At 37.2% G+C, this 26,799-nt stretch overlaps 1 protein-coding gene and 1 long non-coding RNA gene across 8 annotated transcripts in view; one reads left to right on the forward strand and one right to left on the reverse strand.

Moving 5' to 3' along the window:
* The window catches only part of LOC100866732 (A disintegrin and metalloproteinase with thrombospondin motifs 7), a 75,763-nt gene that overhangs the window by 9,127 nt on the left and 39,837 nt on the right, over nt 1–26,799 (reverse strand). For all 4 annotated transcript variants that reach the window (XR_015293057.1, XM_086911326.1, XM_031916603.2 and 1 more), the window contains exons 3-4: nt 26,410–26,744; nt 3,604–3,880 (exon numbers count right to left, since the gene is read on the reverse strand). Coding sequence is in view for 3 of the 4 variants with exons in the window: in XM_086911326.1 (XP_086767452.1) it covers nt 3,604–3,880; nt 26,410–26,744 (612 nt within the window). In the remaining variant the exon portion in view is untranslated. The remainder of the gene's footprint in view (nt 1–3,603; nt 3,881–26,409; nt 26,745–26,799) is intronic.
* On the forward strand, nt 7,281–12,299 carry LOC116414411 (uncharacterized). 4 transcript variants are annotated; one of them, XR_015293058.1, is made up of 8 exons: nt 7,281–8,211; nt 8,293–8,333; nt 8,432–9,480; nt 9,552–9,668; nt 9,740–9,766; nt 9,912–10,279; nt 10,358–10,587; nt 10,683–12,299. It is a non-coding gene; the product is annotated as an uncharacterized LOC116414411 (long non-coding RNA). The 4 variants fall into 4 exon arrangements; XR_015293059.1 differs by having other exon boundaries at nt 8,432–9,668; XR_015293060.1 differs by having other exon boundaries at nt 8,432–9,668; nt 10,474–10,587.

Genomic DNA, 26,799 nt, shown 5'->3' on the forward strand with positions numbered 1-26,799 from the left:
GCTTACTTCGGGTTCTACGATAGATAGAAATTAATACGTAAACGAATATCACTGTAAACGTTTGCTTCGATATATTGAAAATATTTTAATTTTGTTCTTAGAAATAAAAGGAATAAATAAGAAAAATTAAGACACGCCATTACTAATATTATGACAAACTTTATCGGCCAATAGAGGTTACCGATCGAACGACTAGTCTTTTCAGGAAGGAAGGAAGGAAGGAAAAATTTGTGGTCGAGGACGTGGCGGCGCAAGCTCATCGATCTTCCTCGGTGATTCACCGTGCGAAATTACTATCCACGTGTCTCGGCCCTATCTCGAAAAAGACGTACACGCGGCAGCCACGTAAGACCTGGTCCCTTAATTTATGCAGATTGCTCGATCGCAGAGGCGTGCAATTAAGATTTCGTTCGGTTCCTCCTCCGTATAGATCGGCCGTGCCTTGCCAAAATGGATATTCATTGTGCTTAATTACGGGTTTGCGGCGAATTGGATTATCCTCCGCGTCGACCGCGTATCACTCGGTTATCTACTCGGCCCCTCCGATCTCCTCGTTGAAACGGCTTAACCATCGGTTACTTAATAAGCAATGCGTAACACGGTCATAAGTTGTCCGCAATTTTTACAAATTCAATCGCGAACTCTTCGAGTTCAATTAACGATCGATTAAGTTTATTGGAAATTCAACTTGTTGATCGTGAACCGTGATATATATGTCTGCAGTTAGTTTGAATTCGAGCAATCAAAGTTTGAACGTGTTGTCCAAACGTTGAGATGGTGAGATTGCGATTCCAATTTCGTGCATCCTTAGATATATATATTCATTATTTAACTTGTATTTCAATTTTCAATTAACAAGCTTCCATATACTGTTCACTGGTGGAAAGAAGAAACGCCTATTCTATCGGAATATTGGTCACGTATACTGATTTCAAACGATCTGTATCTAAAGCTCGATGCATTGGCTTAGACCAAATGAGAATTCTAAAAATTTCTTTTATTTATCGTAAGGCTAATTTTTAACGATAGTTTTAATTTATAAATTTAATTTTCTATCGAAATAATTAATAGTTTCGAAAATATTTTCTAACGTAGCTTTCTTAAATAAAAATAATTTTCACGATTTTAAATGTCAAGTTATAGCTCTTATGTAGCGTGTGGTGTCAAATTCGTCAACAAAGCGTGTGAAGTGGGGATAACGGTCCTAGCGAAGGACCACCTCTCTTGCCCCTGTGCTATCCTGCGAGACTTCTTTTCAGCAGTAAATATAATAAACGATAATTAAACGTTTTTTTTACATTGACACGAGAGCTACGCGAAAGAGAGCAAGGTTATTCGAAATTGGAAAAGTATTTTATATAGCCGAACGCGTATATCGTTCATACGATGAGGTCTGAAAATATACGAGATCGAAATTGCCGTTCGAATGGTTTTATAAGCGATGTCATTTGTCGCGAATTGCAATTTCCGCGTGAAGGAATATTCGAGTTGGAATCAGAATTACAATTTCGAATCGAATGAAAAAAATACTCGAAATGCCTATGCGAAAGACATAGTTGAAATCGGAATTGTGAATCTGAATTTCCAAATCATCGCGTCATTTCCTCGAAAGATGAAACATAGTTAAAAGTTGAAAATTGAAAATTCTGATTCTGAATCTTTCGCCCCCTTAACGTTTCCACACAAGCCATGCAATGGCACCCACGAATTTTCGTATAAAAAAATAATCAAAAAAATAATTGTCAAAACAATTCAATGATTTCTGAATCATTAAAGAAAGAAAGAGAGCTAAAAGGACAAGCGCGAAACTTTGCAGGAACGCCCACGTCCGATATCGAGACGAGTTCAATTATACTTGTAGACGGTATAAATACTCGTAATAGAGGGTTCTGGTGAACGAGTCATGAGAGAAAAAACAGGAATGGAAAACGAGAAGATGGAGAGAAGAAAAAGAAGATGTCGACTTTCTTCTCGTTCCTTCATCATCTGTCTTATCCCCTTCCTCCTTCCTATTTTCTATCGTTATTAATTATAATCCATCCTGTCTCTTGACAATTAGTGAAAAGGATTTTAACATCGTTATAACCGATTTGCAATCGATTCTCCAACATGACAGAGACACGTATATCGTGTCTTGGCTAATTTGCCCTGTATTAGAGAATTTCCTGTGGAGCGAAAATGCCATAGGGCGAAATCGATCGAACTTGAATAAATTGGAAATTTTGCTGTAAATCTATAAAGTAGGTAGATAATTTAATATAATCCAGCCCTAGAAAAGATTTCGAATATGTCTGAAGAAAAATAATTTGACGTTTGTTTTATGAAACTTTCAATAAACTTTCATCTCGTTAATTACTAAAGCTTGTCAATAAACGTCGAGAATGTCAGGAAGTTCGCCTATGCGCCGATCAATTTAAAAAAAATTTAAAATTCACGAGAGAAGGTTGGTATGCAGATTCTAAGATATGTCACGTGTGAACGGGAGGACACGAGATTCAAAAATAGCGGTATCTAATTAGAAACTGGTGCGAGAGTATTTAGCCGGACGTTAAAACGGCCTCTAATTACCCGAGCCCGCGTAATTAACAGGAGGGGGAAAAATTGGTTGGCGCGTTAACATTTGTCGTTATCCCGGGGGCAATTTCATCGATAAGGAGATAAGGTTCGGCGTCGACACGCCCACGCTGTGCAGCTCGTGTATCCAATTATCCCGTGGCCTCAAACGCGTAAATGTTCGTAGCGGAGAAGAAACGAGAAAAGAGAACGAGTTGGGAAGGATAAACGGGGAGAATCGACCTAAGTGTCTAAATTATCGCTTGCCTCTGAACCTCTAGTCTCTCGTACCCGCGTTATTTTGATATAACCTTTACTCCTCCAATATAATTATTATTCTATCCACTCTGTAATTTATTGTAGCGAAAAAGATTGTGTGCTATGCGTTCCCCTTATTTCGTCTTTCGCGCGATAAATTTTTAAAACAAATTAATAATTTTTAGATACGTGTAAACTCGATACTTTTATAACGATATATTAATACCGTCAAAATTGAATGAGACACGGTATTGAGAATGAGAATTCTTCTTTGATTGAATACCACGAATGCAAAATTGAAATCGACGATCATGACATACAAATTTCCCTTTAATTTCACTTTCCTTCGAGTATCGTCGAGCCAAGCGATCCATCACGCTCGATCTTACTCGCAAAATTAATTTCACACATCAGCCAACCCAACAAGCTTCATCCTCTAAATGAAGCAACAACAACAACAAAAAAAAAATAAAATAAAATACAAGAAAACGACAAAGTAACTTAAACTACTCGCAACCGAGACGTTTGTTTCGAGTAGAACGAGGAAAAAAAGAGTCGAACAGACGTACATAACCGCTAATAGTCGCCTCTCCATCCATTCCCCCTCCCCTTCCTCGAGATAAAAGGAAACCAAGAAACGAACGGGGAGCCGGGCGCAGAAACCGAGGGACGGAGGGAAGAATCGAGGGGGGAAAGACGAAAAGAAAGGGAGAGGCTAAGAGTAAAAAGAAAGAGGGAGCGAAGAGGAGGGGAGGAGAGCAAAAGGGGAGAACGGTGTCGGTGGATTCTCACCGCGAGTGCCACAGTTTCTCTCGAGTTTTTTCTTCTTTTTCCGCCGCCGTCTGGCGCGGCCTGCAGCGCCGATTTCGAGCTGCGGCTGCTCCACGGACCTACGGAACACGAGATGGGGCCTGCCCGGCACCGAGTTCCGGTAGAGGCCCGCGGCACCACGGCCCTCGGCGCCGGCGTCTTCCAGCCTTTCTTCCTCCAACCGGACTCGTTCTTCTTCCGGGGACAGGGCGACTGGTTCCAACCAGAACTCGCCGTGATCGCCGCGCAGCATGCCCGCCTGAAACACGAAACCCACTATCGTGTTACATCGAGTCTTTGTTCCGAGTCTTTGCCGGGAGACCGAGTATTCACAGCGCCGCGATAGAATTTGTTTGAGAGGCGAGGACCCGAACTTTCTTTTTTCGAGGAACTCTTTCCCAAATGATTGAGAGAATCATTTCTGTTGATTTCTGTTTTTTTTTTTTTTTTCATTGTTAATTGTAAGATTTAAAGAGAAATGCTTGTGTATATAAAAATGATATTAAAAAAAAGAAAAGAGAGGAGGAGAATTTTTAACGGTTGAAAAGCTAAAACGGGTAAAAATTCGTTATTCGAAAATTTAATTTCTTTTTATATTTTTTCAGAGCGAAAGAAGTAAAAGTGTAAACTGGGAGGTGGTTTTGCATTTATGAAAAATTTAAATGTATAATAACGCGGATGATATGCGGAGAGATAATAAAAATCTAAATTAAAATGATATTTAAAGGAAGCAGATCTTTATTCAAATTCTATTCTTTTTTTTTCAGTTTTTGTTAATGAAAATTTCAATTTGCATAAATTTAAAAAATTGTTTAATATGCATAATCATCTTCGTTACGAATACGAAAAAAATTTCATGAAAATTAATAAGCAATGCTCGTCGCGAGGGATATGGAGCGAATGTGTCAAGTTTGCAATGTTAAAATCCAATTAACAATAAGTTGTATAATTTTGTAATGGAATTCTCGCGTTTGCATTCGAAGATACAAGTTATTCTATGAATACTTATAAACATTCTATTCTATCTGCTTAAAATTTTATATTCGTCAATAAATTTTAACAATATTGAATATTTAGTTTATAAAAAAGCACAAAGCTTTGAAAATTAAAAAATCATGTTACGTTTTAACTTTTGTCACGATATCGGCAAATAAATTTTCTTTGTATATAAAATTTACGTAAAAAGTGGTTAACGGAAATTACAACTATAAAGACTTTTCACATTAAAGTGAAAATTACTTGAATAATAATCTGTGCTTCTATCTCAATTGAACAACTTGTAACTACATGGGGATGTAGATTATTATGGATGAAATTAAGTATCCATTTTATAACGAAAGTTTAAATAATATATCTCGTAACAAAAAATTTTATATATTTCTTTACAACTGTTTCAAACTTTAAATTTTGGAAGAAAATTTCGAGAAAGTTATTTACTTTTTATTTAATTTGTCATTTTTACTTAACGACTCTCAATTATTTTATTTATTTTACATAATTACATCATCAAAAAATAATCCCTCCATTAAACATTTATTAACTTATTTTAAAACTTGTTAAATTTTAAATTTCCCTTTCTATAACATCGCATAATTTAATTTATTACATACAAAAGAAATTAAGAAACACTGATTAAATTTTACTTGGAATATTTATTATTTTACAAGGAATAATTTAAATATCACAATAAAAAGGTTGCAACTCAAAAAGTATTAAGAAACACGCGCCCAGTCCCGCGCAAATTTCGAAAGGAAATTCTATTTGTTGCAATCCTGTTTGGGATCGAAGAGCGTTTCGAAAGAATCAGTGGTGGGTCCGCTAACATAACACCTTCGAAACAAGCAACGGTACAATGTAAATCGATTTCGATGGTAGATTACAGCGTTTATAGTTGTGCCGTGTCATTAGTCATTCCCCGATCATCGATAGCATTGGCCATCCGCTGTCAAGTGGCAATTGATTGGCGGAACCACCCATCGTCCGATTTCGATGTAATTCACATTTTACGCCCGCCCCATTCTCCTCGATTCTCTTCCGCTATCGCCCTCTTTTATCTGGTTCCCTTTTATCGCGGCCATTACAACGAAACGTAACTTCGACAACCTCGAACCGAATTTCGGCCCAGGTAGTCGTTAGCCTTTCCTCTCTCCTTTATCCTTTCACGCCTCGTTTTTCACGCGTCCTTTCCCTTCTTTTATTAAAAAAATCCCTCGCCCGTTTATCGCCTGCCCCAATTCGCCAGACAGCCGGCGAAATTTAAGAAGAAAAATTTTAGATTTAAGATTTAAACAAATTTAAACTTTTTAACGCATTTTTTACGCGTGTAAAAAAATGATAGAACTTCGGTTACGATATTTTAATAATAATAAAAAAAAGCAACATGCGTGGAATGCGAACACACTCGTGGGGAGAGATATATGCATTTTCGTGATTACGAAAATTTCGATCTTCCAGATTCTTATTTTTATTCACGAGATTCGAATTAAAACGAAATAATTTATACTGTTCCGCCTCGAAATTTTTACACGCCTAATATCTTTTCCCCTCCGCTTTGGTTTCTAAGATGAACACCCCCGTAGACCCGCCAACTTCTCCCCTAACTCCCCACGAGATTCTCGATTTTCTCGACAGTCGCTAAATTCGATCCGAAAGCAGTTCCAACTTCCAACGGCGATACAACTTATCCCGGGAGAGTTGCCAATACCGAGAATCTCGAGGAACGAAACCGAGATTCCAACAGGAGCTGCCAGTGTAAACCCGTGGATAGCGTAAAAATAGTCTGGAAATAATCGATTCGAGGAGAAGGTGGGGGAGGAGGGGGGAGGAGGAGGGAGGAGCCAGCGAGTCGCGAGAAGAAATAGGGAAGCCGATCCGGGCCTTAAATACGGATGGAACGAGCCGTTGGTCGTGTTTCGACTATTCCCGGACGGCGACCGTGAAAAATCACGGCGCCAGCCTCACAAAGGTAAGCCTTCGAACAGGGCGCCGTTGAAGGACCTGAAAGTGAAAAAGGTTCGAGCGTGATTCAGCGCCGCATGGGGCCTTACGGCCCGATCCATCCCCTCTCTTCGCCCCTTACATCCTTCCAACTCCTTCTCCGCGCACCCCTCCCCATCGTTCCCTTCTTCATCGTCATCTTTTTCTCCACCTTTACGCGGCCGCCTTTTCTACCTTTTTTTTTTTGCAACGTTTCTTTTCATCTTAGGCGCGCAGAAACGCCGATCGGCTATATAAGGAGTGATTTGTTGCCATGGTGGTTTCAACCACGCCACGAACATTGTCGTCGGCTCCGGTTAACGATCCGCCCCGATTTTTCTCCCTTTCTTTTCGATCGGCACTCTTTATTCCCGATATGAGATCCAGCTTCGTTACCGATACCGCCTTTTCGACTGGAGAAACCGATTCCGAACACTCGACGGATCACGAAAAGAAAAAACTATTCGAGACGGATGAGACGCGATTCTTGAGGCGTGTAAACACGTTTATTCGTTGAATTTTGTTGAAATTTTTACCACTCGTATCTCGTTGTAATAAAAAATTTCTATACGTAAAGTAGGATTTTATATCGATGCTTTAATATTCTAGCTTCAAAAGGAATAACAGAAAAGTTCTATAAATTATCAACTAATTTTTGAAATCGAGAATTATGACCATTAGTATTTTACCGATATCTTATTGACAGTTTCGTTAAGATATGATTAACAGACAGAAATGATTGATTTCTATTTTTATCATTGTATATTATTATAAGACATCTTAACGATATTACCGAATTATTGATATTTATCGATAACAATATCAATAGTTCCAATTCTAATTCGAAATACAAAGTCAGACGATAAAGTGACAAATGAGGTTAGTTTTATGACAGATGAGGTTACTTGAAAGAAAATTTAATTTTCTAACCCATTTCTTTAACTGTCTACAAAATCTTGGAACGTTCTTCGAAGTTGAATAGAGAAAGTTTCAGTGTTATTTTCAGCACGTTTAGTAGCTTGATACGATGTTTGAGTTTTCAAACGATGAGATTTACCGCGAAATCCCTTGAAGCGTTTTCGTTGGATGTTGGACGATGTTAAATTTATTTGTAAACTCGATACTTTTCGATTTGACATCCACGGAACGCTGTACCCGCTTGGATCAACATAAATTGTGAACCGTATAAATTCACTATCCTCTCGGCAATTTACGAGTGGAACCGGTTAACAAGCAAAGCGTTATATTTACTGAAACTTTATCCCCTTAAGATTCAACGCGTCTCTTCCGACTACCTCGTCGTACTAATCCGGATTTATCTCGAACTGAAACATGGTTGCGGTACTCTTATCGAGAGAATCGATTGCTCCGTTTCGACCTCCGATGTCTTCGCCTCTCGCGCCAAGTTAATCGAGTCTTATTGTTACGCTCTCCGTGTCTTAAATTGAATCCTCTATCGGAATCTTACAGGCTATAAATGTCTACATAGTTTACAAGGCTTTAGAATCAGAATCTTTACAATCGAAGAAAATGGAATGGACTATCGATAATTGCGACGATGATGAATTACTATATCGATAATTGTTTGGAATAAGAATCACTTCGTTGATTTTGGTATTTTTAAAATATCTTATCAAGATTATCATTATAAATAATTTCTTTCTGTAAATATAACTGATATTTTTTATATTTCAGCGATGTTTAAAACGACGGATATTGGATTAAATTTAGGTTAGGTTCGTATTACATCACGTCTAAAATTAAACAAATTTGAATTCAATTACATACATCATTTATTAAATCGAAACTTAAAATTAACCCAATATTGATTTAGGTTTATCGCAACGTATATCTTACTTATCCCTGAAGGATGCTCAATTTATCTAACCTCATCATCTTCGAAATAATTTTATCTACTGTACACATACATCGTTAAGCAATCCTTGATCAGAACGTCAGATTCGCAAGTTCGCTTTTAATAATACCGATAGAACGAAGAGATAGTTTCAACGAGTTAACCACGCACACACGCGGCGATGGTAAAGACGACGATCTAAAATAACCGTAGATTACTCGAGCCTTCCCCGATAACAAACGACCAGAATCCCGAGGACGCGACAGGGGGAGCCAGTTGGCAGACCGAGCGCAAATTAAGTAATTTCATCGTTAGGCTAAGGTGTTACTCGAACCGGTGAATGGAAATGGATGAGGACATTATCGATCGAGCGATCTTGCGGCCGTTCGTTATTTCGTGTCCGGCTTATAGCCGTTCGGGAACTGAATGCATCCAATCACAAGTAAATATATTTCTATGACGATCTAGCGGTCCCATTTAGACGTCTTTGTTCGTTTAATTGGTCGTGGCGGCTTGGATGCCGAGCCGCTCCTCTCGCAACGATGAATGCGCGCACACGGCTTCCCGTCCTCCCGTCTTCCATTCCTAGGATCCGATTAATTCCTACCATCGGCCGATAATTTATGGCTGGCCATGCGTTACGCTCTCCACCTTCCTCCCTGCTCGTTTCACGGCAAAACCTCTTCGTATCTGTCACACCTTTCTCTAATTGCCGTGAACACGCGAGAATCTAAGCCGCAGCGAGCGGCGGCTTCTCTACCTTCTCTTCACGTGGCTCCCCCTGTTTCGAGATTCTCGAGGAAAACTAGCTCGCCGACTTCTCCGTTCTCGCCGTAAACGATCGGAATTCACGCCAGAAAAATATTTTTTGCCGAATGAAAAAACGACGACGACGAAATTGGATGACAAAGTGATCGATCGAAGCTGGTCGCGCGATTAGTTTCACGATGATGACATTTACCAGTAGTTTGATTTATTTGGTAAAATTATAGGTTATTGGCCATCTATGTGAAAGCATTATCGATCTTGTAATTTAACACTATTCGATTTAAAATTTAACTAACTTCAACGTTTATTTTTATATTTACGTTATTTTCAGGAAATGAAACAAAAATCTTTAAAAATTTTATCTGTTTCCAAGTGCAGGTATATTTATTGCATTTTTCCAAGAATTGCACTGGATCGTTGATCATTTTGCAGAGTTACAAAAAAAAATGTGAGTATGGACGTTATTTTTTTAGAATTTAGATCTAGAATTTAATTCGATATTTTTATATTAAATTATAGATTTAAACACTTGCAACATTTTATTTGGTGAGTGGGAAAGGAAATAATGTATTATTTATAAACAATAATTTTTTATCTCTACAAACAATATTTCATACGTAAAATCAAAATTTATAACAACGTATTAAGAAGTCTCAACTTTGATACATTTATTGTTTCTTATCCGAACCAGGAAATTCAATTTTGCCAGTTCTATTAATATTACGGATCGAAGTATGGCTCCTTCGAAATATATTACACGATGTCCCAGGAGAGAAAGGATGCTTTTGTTTCGAGAGCTCCGTGAGTCGATATCAAGGGACAACCTCAATCATTGTTATACTCGTATATGCCATCGGTAACAAGTTTCATCTGCTAAAACTTGTGCGGAAAATATATAGAAAGAATCGATCGATTGTCGATATTTCGAAATAAGCTGCTGTAATATCCTTATTTCGAAACCCAAGATAAACGCGAAAATATAATGAAAAGTGACTACACGCCATAGAGAATGAAATTATTTCATTTATAAAAATGAAATGTTGAGGATCTTGCGACAAGGTGAGGAGAAATTCAAATAAAAAAATTATTTTGACTTGAAATAAAATACTAATTGAAACAAATATTTTAAATTTGAAGCTTCCTTCGATTCTGTACGTGACTTTTTTATCAATCGAAGATATCTAGGCAAGTTTTAATCCAATATTCCTCCTATATTTTTATATATACTTTTTCAAATAATTCTTATTTTTCAGATATATTTATACTCGTGTAAAAATACCTATAAATTTATCATGATTCAAACCTCACTTAAATTGTAACAACACTATTATCATAAAATTTACCAATAATTTCACGCAAGAGTAAAAGTGAGTATTCCAATTGTTTCCTGCGCAAAAGTAAGAATTACCTTAAAAAAAAAAAAAAAAAAAATGACAAATATTTAAACATATTCTTTCTACAGTTTCACTCGTCTACCGTTCAATCGGCACAGAAAGAAGACGGCAAAGAATACGAAGGCAGGCAGGCCGAAGGAGCAAAGGTGGGATTAGCATAACGCGCGATCGGACGTGGTTCAGCTCGACTGTGGTTAGTTAATGGTCGCCGAGTAATCATTATTCTCGACTGGCAATACGCCGTGTGTAAGTCTCTACCTTGTGCGTGCAACCTAGCGGCATGATCCGCGTATATAAATTATTATTGTCCGGCCAACGAGGTGTATCGATGGGCGGTCGCACCGCTGTCGCTTGTCGACGCCCATGCTCGCAGTTCGCGAGATCGCAGGCCGCGCTTAAACGCCTTTTCCGCCTTTTGCGCGTTTCCGCCGCATCGTTTAAGTAAATTCGAAACACTAATTTGGGCTGAAAAGTTGGTAATATTTATTCGTAGCGAGAGTTGATTTCGTTTAAATGAAAAGTAAAAGAAGATATATCTCTGTGAAGAGACGAAAAGAAATATTTATTTTCTTTTGATTTTAAAAATATATTTTTCCATATAATTCATTATCTATCATGTATATATCTTCGCTGCTCTAGTTTTTGTAATTCGTGTTTGTGAAAAATCAATGTCTCTAGAATCTTTTCTCTCGAATCTCAATTGTACAGTCATACAGATCCAGATCTAGAGATTTTTCTGTTTTTGAAATTAAATGAAAAGTAAACATTTTAGCTAATGAAGAGGTGAAAAAAATGGTTTCAAGATTTTTCTATGAATAGATAATTACAGATGAAGATAATAAAAAAAAAAGTAATTTTAGAAATAAAAAATAAAGATTTCTTTTTATTGCTGTTTCATAAAGATATATCATATTTTCTTTTTATTTAAACGGCCATTCATTTATTTATTCGATGCTTAAATGATAAATTATTCAAGTAATTTATTGAAGTAATTTTATTCTTCTTAACTTCAACAAAATTGAATTTGCCTCGAGAATGGTCGTTTTGATTATGTCTCTCTATTGAATACAATGAGGATTGATTGTCGATGCTCTTTTCTCGTGCGCTGTTTGCTTCTCCATTTAATTTAGTGAAATTAAATAATCAAACGTGTCGTATGCCTACACGTAAATCATAGAATTCTTGACAATATGTTTTAGGATTGTAACGTGATATAAATTGCGTTTGAATATTAACAATAACAATTGTATGCAATGTTATTAGTCCACTGCACAAATATTGAAATTAATCTGCTTTAACAATTACATGTAATACTATTGAAAAATACGAATATAATAATTGTCATCAAGATGGAAAAGTAGATAGTCCAATGTTAACAATTATATATAATACTATTGAAAAATACGAATATAATAATTGTTATCAAGATGAAGAAAAATATGTAATACACAAATACTAAAATTAATCTGTTTTAATACTAAAAATCGTATGTAATACTATTGTTGAGAAAAATACGAATATAATAATTGTTATTAAGATGGAAAAGTAGGATAATCCAATGTTAACAACAACAATTGTATATAATACTATTGAAAAATACGAATATAATAATTCTTATCAAGATGGAAAAATAGATAGTCCATTTTCCAAAATAATTACACGTATTAAAAGATATAATTAAGAAATAGTATTAATATTTAAAAATCAAAAACTAGAAACTTGTCTTATAGACAAATACTTCTTCTTTCTCGGCAGAGAATATTGATTAATTTATAACGAAAGTTCCGCTGGCTGCTTCGTTCGTTTAAAAAAAAAAAATCCCGGCGCAATACAATTTATAAATTACACCGTTCTCCATTATGCAAAGCGTTGCTAATAAGCAATAATAATTTGTATTCAGTATTCATGGCGTAATAAATTTTTACGGCATAAAATGCGTCGAGCACCCGCCCAGAGGCCGTATTCGCAGCAAAAGGGTGGATCGATTTGGTTCAAACCGATCGACAAATCAATACCAATTGCTACGTTACAATAGCGTGAAAATCGTGAATTTCTCTCTTTCTTTTTTTTTTTTTTTTCAAAACGTATTTAACAAAACGTTTCGAACGTTATTTATCAGTTGCGCAATGATAATTTCAAAGAAATTTATTAAGTTACACCCACGGATTCGAGATGATTAATCGTACCGATAAATTTCACCGATATATTTATATCCCGTGAATAATCGACAATCGGTCTTTTACGTTTATTAGACTACGTGCCTCTATCTGATTGTAAAAGGTCTTCTACAGAAAGTTTGTACAATAGAGTAGGATTGTGTTAAAACCGGGATGAATCTAAATGGTTATTAAAATTTTACACATTCTAATTAACATACGAAGCGAAGATTTTATGTTTATATATCGGTACAGGAGCGAAAATATTAATTATTCTCAATCTTTGAATTAATATTACTTATTCCTCTCTACGATATTCCTTTCTGTCATTCAACGATTCAGCAGGCACGCCGCCGCTCGTCACGAACAGTCTCTAACGAATGTCAAAGCTAATTGAATTTGATTGGGCAAAGGCACAGCTTACAAAGTGTGTTACGCCACAGCAATAATGTTGGCAATTTGTCACCTTTGCAATTCCTCATCATCCCTCCTTTGTTTTGCACCCATTTTCATAATTGCTCGAGGTCAACCCGTCACTCATAGACAACAATCGCATTGTCCTCCATCGTGATTCTTCGCCTCTATTCCTTCCTCGTGGCTCGTTTGTCTCTGATTGAGGAAAAAAGCATCGTTCGAGATAAACTTATTAAACGATCGATTGGAAATCTCTTCCTTCTTTTTTTCCTTTTTTTTTGTCGTTAATTGAAGAAATTCGAAAGAGTAATTTTGCGACGAATATTTCATGATTATATTACATTATGGAAAAAATTTGCATAAATTTCGTATTCTCTGCGAAGGTATTTTTATTCTGGCTAAAATTGAAATTGAAAATTACAATTTTTTCGAAACACAAAAATATGTAGGATGGGGATCGTCATAGGTAGAATCAATTCTTCATTGCTCTTTAAAAATATTCATTATTCGTATCCCACGAAGATATAACTGTGAATCCATCGTATTACGTCTTTTTCCCGATTCAACTTTAAACGAAACTTTTATTTCTCTAAAATTCGAGACGTTAGTTGCGCGAATATAATTTCACTTGTTTTATTTCATATAATCTTTCCAACAAATAAAATATAATTTTCATCAAAAAATCGAAGCATTGGTCTTATTTACTTATGAAAATCATCGAGGAATCGCAAAAATAGCAAGGAAAAAAAAATCAAATTCTCCACGATCAGAATAATTACATTTATCATGAAAACATTTATGGCGCTCGTTCGAAGAGATTCGAAACGAAATTACAACGAAAGTATCGAAGGAACCGTCGAAAGCCTATCGAAGCTCGCTCTGGTGGCCGCTACAGTTCCGATTACATCTATGGACCAAACGTTAATTATTCGCCGTGTAGATCTAACCGGTAGCGAAAGGTTAGGAGGCGTGAATACAGTTGGTGTACACGCATGCACGCGCACGCAATTTGATTCAATGTTCACCGCTGTAGGGGAACAGGTTTCTCGAGCGGTCGTCGTACGTGCCGGCCCGGATCTCGATATACGTGGTTAACATATAATTATCGGTAATAGGTAATCAGAGAGGGGAACAGTCCCTCCCGTCCAATTAATGCGTATCTATTTCATCAGATCTGGACGGCCGATGGGTGGTCCTTATTACTTTTGGCAATTAGCGTTATAATCGATCGTTTAACCAAACCAGCGGAAAAACAACGTCGATGAGAGGTTAGACGTCGATCGCCGCGCCACCTCCCGAGAATTGTAATAAACGCGGATAATTGGCACGCTTTGCTATTGGCTAAAAACTATTATCTCGACTCGACTCATTCCTTTTCGTTTCCTTTGACGATCTTTGCAACGATAATCGATGGAAACTTTTTTCCAACACTTTCCATCAAAGATAAGAATTTCCAAAGTTTTATCGTACTTTCTCGATTCTCGAAAGCAACGTTCGAGAAAATTCGAATCGCGGGCAAATCGCGTTGGAAATATGTGTGTCTCGAAACGCGACACTACTCGGTTGATAGCCATCCATTTTTCTTGAAAGCTAACTATCCTCGATACGAGGGGGACACGCGTGTGTAGCGATCATTATGCACCACCCACACACACGCACACGGGTGGTTCGTGGCGACTATTCTAATGACGGCATAAATCACGTTCCTTCGCAGGAAGCATTTATCATCATCGAGATTCTTGTCCCTTCCTCCTCTTCCTCCTCCTTCCTTCCTTCCCGCCCGTTCGCCATCGATTTCTCGCCATCGCCCTCGCCTCGCCATCCCTTTTCCATCCCTTTGTGCCGGCTATTCTTCTCGATTCTCGAACAGATGCATCCACTTTGTAAAAGCCACCCCCCCAAGGAATACGAACTCTCGCATGCCTTTTATCAAGAAATCACCAAGTTCCGTTGCTACTAAAGGGAACATCGATTTTTCTTCCTTTTTCTCTCTCCACGGTTAAAAAGGCAGAGGGGGAACGAAGATTCGAGAAAATGGTTGTTTTAATCTTTCTTTTCTTTCTTTCTTTCTTTTTTTTTTTTTTTTTGTGAACGATTCTCGTCCGCGTGCTCATTGAAGATTAGTTTAATGGCTACGATGTCGATCACACTCTGTTAATCGTCGATGTTGTGTATTTTTAATGTCATCGTGATTGATCGATCGCGTAATTAATTACGGTAACGAGTCAGTAAACTCTCTCTCATCTTCTGAAAAAATACGTTACACGTTGAGAGAATCGATGTTTCGATCGGGAATTTAATTAAAATGATACGTTGTTTGAAAATAATTCAAGACGAGTGAAATTTAATAATCGCCAAAAAAAAAAACAAATAACGATTTAATTATTTATTTTCGAGAAAAAAATTTTTCGTCACTTCAGAAACAAACTTTCAGTTCACTTTCTCAAATATCTATCAAAAAAATTGATTTTCTCTCTCGATAAATGTCCAAGCCTGGTTTCAATCTTTCCGATATCGCATTATTCTTATGCTATTTCTATTTTATCGGCCAAGTACAAGTATCAGGGAAATCGTATGAAAATCGATCGTCACGCCGATTTATCTTACACCTGCCAGAGCTCGTAAATCCGTAACGGCCACCTTCATAGTCGACAACGGTCGACCCACCAGTTTGTCATAAAGAGAACGATTTTTCTCGATGCGAAAAAACGCGGAAAACACGCGGGGCGATCGATGCAACTCGTGCAACACGTGCCGCCGCAACGGATTCCTTGATCTCGTTACGAGGCGAGCTCCATCCGCCTTCCAACTCTCCTGGATTCCTCGAACTCTCGTGATCAAGGCGTTATACGTTCCACGGCCGTTCGTTCAATGGACCGATTACTATCGCGGATAAAATAAAAGGAGTCGTTATTCACCGGCCCCGATCACGTTGTTGTATCTGCCCTGTTGCTTGACAGGAAACGCGTGTAACGAAGGGAAAGACAGAATTTATATACCTCGTGGGGGAATAATGGCGGAAAAGTCTGCACACCATTTATCGATTTCCGTGGAATCGTCTGTAACGAAATTTAGTACCTGCAGCTGATTCCATTGCTTTGGAAATTTGTTTCAATTTTGGTCTTGAATTTTAAACTTTGTGTATTAGCGTTTTGTTGGTTATTCCAAAATTATGTGCGAATATTTGTAATCCGTTTCGAATTCAGAACACTAACACATATCGCGCAAGCAAATAATCCGTTAATTTCATACATTGTAAACACGGTCATCGGAGTATAAAAGTGAATTACGAATACGGTACTCGACCGATTAGCAAATATTAAGAGAACTACATCCGTTCAATAATATCGATAATCCAATATCGATAATTATTGACAATATTATTGAACGTATTTGGCCTCGTATGGAAAAAATCAATAATTATCGATATCGACGATAGGTATTATCGATTGCATTTGCATCTCGAAAAAGTCAATAACATTCGTTATTGATAATATCATCGATCATATGTATCAGAAAAATAAAAGAAATCATAGCAAATCAAAAATACCAAATCGCATAAAAATATTATCGATATTATCGATTTGCACGCACTTACAATCAATTTCAAACGAATAAAAATATTAAAACTTCATCCACGATAATTTACGATTTAATAAAATTGAAAGAAGAAAATGATCGAGCCACGTCGATCGATAATGATTAACGAGCACTCGAATGACTTTGTACACTGGTGGTGTAATTGGTGAGAAGGTAAGTAATTAACGAGCATAAGGAGTTTCTCCAGGGTTCGTGGATGGTAACCTCGAGGTCCTAACCTATCGGCTTGTGCACAACACGTTGCGACAAGTGTACACACCCATGCTTGCATGGTTAATTCGTCTTGTCTTCGGTTGGGAGACATGCGCAAGAGGGACACGAGCGATCGCTGCGTGACGTCATTCACGATCCTTGCCGCGATTGTGAACGCGACGCGAACGATATCGCGCAATTGACATTTCGAATAATTTATCGTCTCGTTAATAAGTCCTGCCAGGACAGAAGGGCGTAATCCCGGTACTCGTATCGGTGTTAAGTTGTACGCCGGTTGGAAAACTTCTTCTGTCTCCTGTCTCGCAATTAACTCCTCTTTTCTTGCAAGATGAGAATCGAAGAAGCTGAGGTTATGTGGCCGTAAATTACGAGTAGATTGTGGATTTATAGAAAATTGGAAGGTATGTAAATGTATTTTTATAATTATTCAATAGATATAGTAGATACAGTAGGAATGTAATAAATTTGTAGAGACAGTAATGTGTAGATTGCGAATACATTTATCGAAATGTATAGAAATGTATATTTATACTTATACCCGTGTATAGTAAATAGGTATATTAGTATAAGTAAAAGAGTATAGTAAATTAAAGTTGCAGAAGAATTGTTTGACCATGAGTAGATTGCGCATGCATTTGTGGGAAAACGTAGAGAAATGTAAATTCATACTGATAAATATAGTAAAAGTATAAGTATATATAGTAGGAATTTTAGTAGCATAAATAACAAAATTATGAATAGATTGTGATTTATGGAAAATTAAATGATTTATTTCTTTAAGTTCTAATGAAAAAATTCATCAAGATTTAATTTCTAAAAAATTAAATGTTAACTGTAATATATTTTACAAGTAAAAAAATTTAGAATTTTTCGCAAAAAGAAATCGATCAGACATCTAACTTATGTTATAATAAAAATATTACATAAAAATTTCGGTTAATGAATGAAATCTAGTTGTGATACATGAAAAAAATAAGAATTTTATTACTAATTTTAGATTTTTCAGATTTTCTTTTCGTTAAAAAAATTCAAAAGAATTAAATTAACATTCTCGAGGCGATTCCGTGGTTGGATATCTCGTTATCGCATAACAGAGTCATAAATAATCTTGCTCGTTTATTAGAACGGATTTATAAGCGCAACGTTGTCCAGTCTTTCTTCTCTTTCAATTGACGAGTCAACAGGATAACTTACAACGGTATTCTAGCTTCGGGATAGTTGTTGAATAATTCTTCCTTGAATTAATTTTAGCTCCCTGAAGGATCAATCCGATACAATGATTTCTAAATGAATTTCTTCTCCGTAATGGAGATATATACGATTGTTCCGAGTATTTTTCAAGATTAATAAACTGAATAGTCACGAGTATTTTCGTACGCGATCTCGCGAGTATTGTGTCATCGAAACCAAAAATAATTCTATTTTATAACGACGCGAGATAGAGCAAAATTTTCAATCGTTAAATTTTCACGATTCGGTGTTGGGAGATATAAAGAAATTTCTCTTCAAAATTTCTGCCAAAAATAATTCTTCCATCACTACGTATACTCGAATTTTATTTAAATTCTTTTCTTCTATATTCTTTTATAAAATAACATTTAGACAAGGATTAATCCTTCGTCTAAAAATATCCCGTCAAATTCTTCGATCAAAAAAAAAAAAAAAAATAAATTCCACGAACTATCTCGCTTTGATGTACTTTACTCTTTACAGCAAATTTAGATCCCTAGAGAAGTGGAGGATTCGAGGAAAGAAGCCGATAAAATTAGCATTTTTCCAGTCGAAAGGTAAATTCGTGTCGAGTGCGCATCTCCCTCCCTCTCTCTCTCTCTCTCTCTCTCTCTCTCTCTCTCTCTCTCTCTCTCTCTCTCTCTCTCTTATAACTTTTCGAAGGGAAATGGAAATCCACGTTGCTTTTCGAAGCAACATTCCCATTATTTACCTCGAATTAACTGACGCAACGAGCGTGTACGCCATCTTGTAAGCGCGATTTGTTCAAGGAGGAGGCATCTCACGCGAGAAGATGCATGTCCAAGAGGCATTTCGCAGTCGACGTGACCGAGCCTATCGTGGCTCGCGATCGTTCCTGGAAATTTAATAGACACGTCCCGCGGTTGTATCCTTGATCCTTGAACGGACGATACGGGCTAGGGACTTCGTGCGATTCGAGATAACGTAAAAAGGGGGATAAAAGGGGCCACACCTTTCGGTAGCGGTTAGATAGCTACCTGCCAGCTTTTTGTTCCTCCTCCCCCTCCTTCTTCTCTTCTTCTTCTTCTTCTTCTTCTTCTTTCGCCGGCAACGAATTGTCCTTACTATTTCTTTGCAAAGAGAGAGAAAGAAAGAGAGAGAGGGAGGCGCAATGGACTCGCGTGTCGAGCTCGTTGGTTCTTGATAACGTTGCTTGTATTTGTTGTTGGAAATAGGTTGATCGATATGCCGTCTTTTGAATATTCTTCCACGATTATTTTTAAATATAAATAAGAGGAATTGAGGGGGGATGTTAAAATTGTGTAAGTGATATTTCGAATATTATATCTCGACAAGTTGGCCAGAGAATAAGAATCTAATATTGCGGATGAATAATTGTAAATAAGTTGGGAAATATTGGATCGAAAAAAATTTTAGTATTAATCTTTTAGATTCGAGTATTTATAATTGTAAAAAATATAATGTTCTTGGAAAAATAAGGAAGGGAGGATTTTACGATTTCTTAAATCGTTCATCCATTCGATCGAAACGAAATTTCCTAATCGTCGAAGATAATTCATTCGATGGGTTGGATTAACCGTTAAGATTTCTATGTCGAGATAGCTAGATTTAACATTATAATTTGTTGTAATTTTTAAAATAATTTAAAATGTTTAAAATTCTTTTCCTTTCAAATAATACCTAAATAAAGACTGAATTTGTTATATTTCGCCATTTTACACAATTAATCCTTTGCTCTTGTATTTTTTTTTTTTTTTTTTTTTTTACTAAAACGGCAAGCCAACTCATAATATAATTCCTAGAAAAATAATTTCATCTCGATCGAATCTTTTTAAATATAAATACAAAGAACTGTTAAAGGGTTAAATTTTCGAAAACATCCTTTTTCACGTTATTCTTGCAAGTTCCAGTTCTAACCTGAAGCCATAACCTGGCAAGCCCGCATCACGAGGCTTAATTAATTGGTTCGGTTCCCGAATTGTGTCGGCAACCGTTAGCTTTGTAGCATCGATCGTATTGTCGAATTAAATCAGATAGTGACGAAATTACAATAGGATCCATGGCTACCGTGAATTCGACTTTGACATATGGCTTTCTCATTCGTCTGTCATCATCGTAATTAGTCTCAGATCCGTGCGATGTTTTTTGTTACTTTTCGTTACTTTTTACGCGGCTGGATTTCGAATATCGAATATCAAAATTGGCCGCGTCGAACTGCGGAAATGTATCGTTGAATGATATCGGGATATCGAGCATTTTTTGGAGATACCTGAGATGGATTCGTGAAAATTAAATTTTGATATTTGAATCTTGATAAGATTGCGTCTATTATTGAAATTGTGAAACGTAATCAGAGAAATGATTCGTCTGTAATAAATATCGAATTATCACTGAATTCTCTGCTTTGGCATAATTAAGTAACAATTAAGTAAATTAAGAATAATATAAATCTGGAAGAAAAAATTTCAATTTTAAGATAAGATTCATTTTAAAATTATAAAACGTAATCAAAAAGAAGAATTGGAAAAATGAAATATTCATTTATGATAAACATCCATTTTATCATTGAATTCTCTGCTTTGGGATAATTGAAATGTTAAGAAGACTTAATCGATTTATTATCGAATTCGAACACACTAATCAAGTAAATTAGAATAATCTAAAGCTGGAAGAAAAAATTTCGAGAAGATTTCAATTTAAAGATTACGTTCATCTTAAGATTATAAAATCTAATCATAAGAGAAGAATTAGGAAAATGAAATATTGAATTCTCTGTTTTTGGATAATTGAAATCTTAAGAAAATTTAATCGACTTAATTCGAACATGTTAAACAAGAATAATTAAGAATAATCCAAATCTGGAAGGAAAAATTTCAAGAACACCTCAATTTTAAATCTGAATCCCCAAGAGAATCTCAATCCAAAATATCAAAATCGAATTATCGAATTCGAAGATTCAAAACAATTAATAATTAAAATTACAAACGTTCCAATTAATCCCAAGATGATCATATACAATCACCGGATACGCCGTAAATTAAAAAAAAAAAACACGATCCGAAAGGAAGACGGCAGGTGCAAAAAAAAAAAAAAAAATAGCACAGATCCTTGTAGAAACAGTGGCGGCACACTTTGTTGCTAATTTCTCCTTGAAGCCGTCGTTGCCCACGTGCGATCGTTTTATGTTCGCGTTAACCACGTTTCTCGCGCTGTTACGCGTATATTTTCTCGTGCGTGCGATATCCGGTTTTATTACACCATAAAATTGACGGAACAGAGGCGTTCGAACGACGCGCGAAAGCCTTTACAAGCAGAGAGAGAGAGAGAGAGAGAGAGAGAGAGAGAGAGAGAGAGATCGTCGTAAAAGTTTGATCCGCTCGTACGGTTAAACAGTTTACGATTAATCGGATTCGAAGATTCGGATTACGCTTTCGTGAAACGGATTAGCACTTACTGTCGACGTTATCGATCTGGCGCGTGGGCCTAACAGTTATTATTTCTCTTCACTCTTCGAAGTTAATTTGCGATCAAACAGACGTTCAATTTCGATTTTATAAAGTAAGTCAAAGTTTCGATGCCTGAAAGTTCGATCGTTCCTTAATAATTGCTTCATTCAATTCGATTCAAAGCTCGAACAGATGTTCAATTTAACAGTAGATTACCGGCCTCAAAGAGTCCATCATTACCGACGCTAATCGATGTAAGCCTCTGTTCCATCTTATAGCTTTGAAGTAGTCAGACCAAATACAATTTCGATATGATGAACCGTTAAGAGGTTTGAATCAACGTCAATATCGATATCGGATCATTAACATCATTTTTAACTACTTTTGCACTCGTATTTATATATTTAAGAAAGTTACCAATCAAGTAAAAAAAATGTCCCTAGAATGTAATTATATTATACATATATTTAATTTTACTAATGTAAGATGGCGATATGGCGATATACGAGTGCAAAGGTAATATCGTTGACCGTTATTATGAAATATATGAAATGTGTCGTACTTATTGTATTGTATAAATTTCTCGTTTCTAGAAAAATTAATAGAAAGAATTGCACGCATAAGGAGTTAAAGGATGGTTAATAATACGAATTACCCGTTTTCAGACGTTCAACCGGAATAAACTGGTGGTTCCTGTGTGTATCGAAAATATTTATTGCGTCCTTAAAAACGGAAAAATTGCTTCAGCTCCACCGCTGTTTCTCCAGATGAATTTTTTCGTTGAAATATTATCGTTGTTGCAGAGGTTCTCCGCGTGCACGGTAAAACATGGCCTCAATTTTTAAACAGACGCTCGGTGTTTTAAAATTTACAAATGTCGTTTACCATCGTATTTTCATCCTTTCCTATCTACTATCCCATCTTTTTCTCCAAATTCAACTCAAATTCGTAACCAAATCTATCAGAGTTTTTTCGAATCTCCTCGAGACAAATCATAACCTAATTTTCATTAATTCTCCTTATGGAAATTCCAATAAGCATCACGATTATTAAATCATAATACTACTGCATATTGAACACAATAACAATAAATTACAGAGTCTTATTAGATCTTCTCGAAGAACTAAGACAAATCATAACCTAACTTTTCCTTATGGGGAATTCCAATAAACATCACGATTATTAAATCACAAATACTATTGCATATTGGACGCAATGATCGATGATAAATTACAGTCGAAATCTTTTCAGATTTCTTCTTCTACCTAACCCTAATCTCACGAGTATCGACTTCGACTTTCCCTCTTCCTTCCACGTAAATTCTCCAATGATCGCTACATTCTACGAAATTACAATCACCCTTGACGTATTAATTCGCCGACGATAAACCATCGAGCCGAACCATCGTCGAAATCTGTTTGCCTGATTCTCGCGCGATTAACAGTCGTCCTCGAATAGTAATTTTCGGTCCGGCGTGGTGGACCGCGTGGATCCGGCCTCTGGTGGGAGAGCAAACGCTTATTTACGGGACATGTAAATGAAGTAATCGTTTCGAGAGCGTTTGCAGCGCGACCTGTAATTGGCGGTGGATACGCGTAACATTTCGGGTAATTTCAGGGCTCCGCTCGTGTAATGGTATTATACGGCGGATTAATTCCACGGGGCAACACCGCACCGTCGGTTTCGACCGCTTAGAATTGAATTTGACGTCCCGATCCCACCCTTTTCCACCGCTGTCCCCGCAAGATGCCGCGCCCACCGTGATCCCTTTGTTACCTTGAGTGGCTTACACGGACGTTTCAAAGCCTGGCATTACGTTTATTGGACGGGTCGATGATATTGGGATCAAAGCGGGGAGAGAGGGGGGAGAGGCTCGTACAGGCGGGCAACGTTGCCGGGTTTGAATCTCTTTGAGAGGGCGACGGACGCGAAATAACGGACGCTTGATTAGATGTTGTTTGCGTTAGTTTTCAGCGCGTGCGAGGGCGATCGTTGGCAACATTGTCGATGTTTAATTTTCACTCGGCGAGAATGGATTTTTTATACGATTGTAAGAAGGAATATGGAAACGATCGAAGAATAATTTAATACACGTCGAAAGTCGAGGTTTCGATCCTATTAACATTCGATTAAGAATATGAAAAGAACGTATTTTCAACGAATTTCCAAGGAGATAAATATCACGGAATTTTTATGCAATTGTAAAAAAGGAAGAATAATTTACACGTTTTAACGTTCGAAAGATGAAAATTTCGATTCTTTATAAATACGTAATTTATTAACATTCGATTAAAAAAGTGTTTTCGCACAATTGCGAGAAGAAAGAGGAATCGTGTATTCAATTCTCGACGAATTTCCAACGAGATAAATATCACGGAATGTTGGTACTGGAAAGAATACGGTGCAAGTCCGAGGGTAGATTTATTTCCGACATAAACGACGGTACTCGAATTTGCCTGGGAGCTGATTACGTTCACGAGGTGACGCTAGAAATATAGAATAGGCGTGCGCTCGCAGGTAGACGGTCGAAGGTGCGCCGTCATAAATCTGCCAAGGTATGGCAAATTAAATCATTATCTGGAAGCTGGGAGCAAATTGCGCCGATGCATGCATCGTGCTATCTCCCTCCTTCCTTCTCCATCCTTTCTCTCTCTCTCTCTCTCCTTCCTCTCCTTATACTCCTCCTCCGCCTTTGCTCTTCGCCTTTTTCCCATTGTTCTTCTCGTTTCACACTCTCCGTGCCTTTCCTTTCTTCCTTTCATTCTTCCCGTATTAACGCGATTATTTTCAGAACCTTCAGCTTTTCCTTTCTTTGCGCCACGCTGTTTTGCCACGAGTCCACGCACGTTCGTTCTTTCTTCTATCAATGTGCAGTATTCACACGCGTTCTCCTTTGTCCTTCCTTTTTCCTCGCATTATCGCAACCAACTTTGAATCGCATCGTGCATTCCTCTCTTTTTCTTCATCCGTCTGAATCATTGCAACTAAGCAACGCGTCTACTTTTTTCTCTCCTGCCTTTGTTTTCTATTATTGCTTTAGACGTTCCTTTTCTCCTCGTTTCAAACTCTCCATCCTTTTCCCTCTGAATTATTACAACGTACGTTCAAACCGAAGAGTATCGACAGTCTTGCTTCATCCAACCGTGCACCTTCTCTCTCCGCTGTTTCTTTTATTACAACGATTCCACGCCGTACACTCTTCCTTCTCCTTCTCTTTATTCAAGCAACTTCTGCTCGAGTTTCTCGAGCGAGCACAGTTCTCCCACCAGATGGAGTCGAGGAGCAAGTGTACGCTCATATTCGTAAATTTCGGCATTTTGCGGCTCGAAATCGTTCCCTTTCGACACTGGCCGACTTGGAAACGTAACTTCACCGAGCCGAATCTAGCCGTGACTAGAGGACGCTTCGAGCATCTGGTTTGGCCAATTGGAACACGCTGTTTCCCAAGTGGGGGACACGAGCGGCCAGGAGCGGAAGAAATTGGCGGAAGATCGCCCTAAATGATCGTTTGTACGAATTTTATCGAGAGGTGGTCGAATATTTTTAAAAAATTCTCAACGGATTTTTGAGAATAAAATAATTATTCGTAAAATAATAAGAGTTTAATAATAATTGAGATAAAGTGAACGACTTATTAGAAGGAAAATGGAATTTTACATTTGGTGTGTATTTTTTTTTTTTTTTTTTTTTTAAGGAAAATGGCACGTTACTTGATCTCACGAGCAACATTAAAAAACTAAATCTTATTAACTGGGGTTATCCTCTGCGAGTGTATACTGTGTTATTCACTTACTTGGGTATTTTCTTTACTTAGCAACAGCGTTATAAAGCATATACGTAAGCTCTTGTAAATCCGTGGTTACGTTGGCAAGGAGGACTTGCTATAAACTTTTTCGAAACAATTTTTTTATTTATTAAATATTTCTTGCCAATCGTGGATAATATTTAACACTCACACGAAAGAAAAAAAAAATAACAAGCGATATAACAATCGAACAAGGACAAAGCGACGTATCTGGGTCGATATGAAAATTCAAGTAGAGGATCCGTACGATTTATCAGCCGCGACCGGTGATATTTTTCGTTGCCTTATTCCACTTACGAGATAATTCTTTGTTCATCGAGTATTACCGATCTCTCTTTATCTCTCTTTATTCGAGTATTTTCCAAATACTTTCTCGCTCTTATAACTCGTATGTATACGATAATAATAATCATCTTTGTTAATCTCGCTTTTCTTTTCTTTTCTATTATCATCGTGGAAAATTTAACTCCGCATAAAAACGTTGATCGATTTATTTATTTATTTATCCTCGTTCCGATGACTTTTTCCTCTTTTAAACAAAGTTTACAGATTGAACAAAATACGTGAGTGTATAGGCAGAGATACTAATCGATAATTAAAATATTGCAAATTTGTATTAAACAAGCATTTAAATTTCAATTCTAATAAAACGGATCTCGAAACGTCTATTTTCATTTAAATTATCGATAATAATTTTTTATTTTTTTTTTTTTTGCAACTCGCCTCTCGAGTTACAAAACGCCAATCAAAGGAAACCGATATGATCCGAATCTTCTCTCGTCGCGCAAATTTTCAACATATTATATATATCCAATCGAAGAGTTTGTCGAGAAAAATCGAGAAATCCGTCGATCCAATCGATCAGTGGGAAAAGTAAGCGAAAGAGACGGTGGAAAGAAGGAGGATAAAGAGATAAAGAGGATGGGAGGGGGGAAGGAGTAAAACTCACCAAACCGTCGCAGGCAGACAAGGCGACCCGGGAATTCGGATGTCCCCGAATGAAACCCCGATAATGGCACTTGCTCGACGTATTTTTTGGCCTGGCGCGCACGTGCACGTTACGTTTCCGTCTTTCGACGACCATCCCAGGCCCGATGAACTTGTCCACGGCGGCCAGCTCGATGTGGTACTCGTTACCGGCCACCGATAATCGATAGTGAACCACTGGCCCGTCCTCGTGATGGTGATGGGTCACGTTGTGCGAGACAAGCTCGCCTCGGTTGCTCACTTTTCGGGGTATCGTTATCTCGTGGCCGTGAACGTGGCTCTCGCCGGTGTACACGCCTGGAAATGGACGCAATTTCGGATTAGTTTCGAGTCGTGAAAAATGAATTCGTGT

This window comes from Apis florea, unplaced genomic scaffold (assembly GCF_048593485.1).
Source record: "Apis florea isolate Af1SG1 unplaced genomic scaffold, ASM4859348v1 contig_3203_pilon, whole genome shotgun sequence".
Lineage (NCBI taxonomy): Eukaryota > Metazoa > Arthropoda > Insecta > Hymenoptera > Apidae > Apis > Apis florea.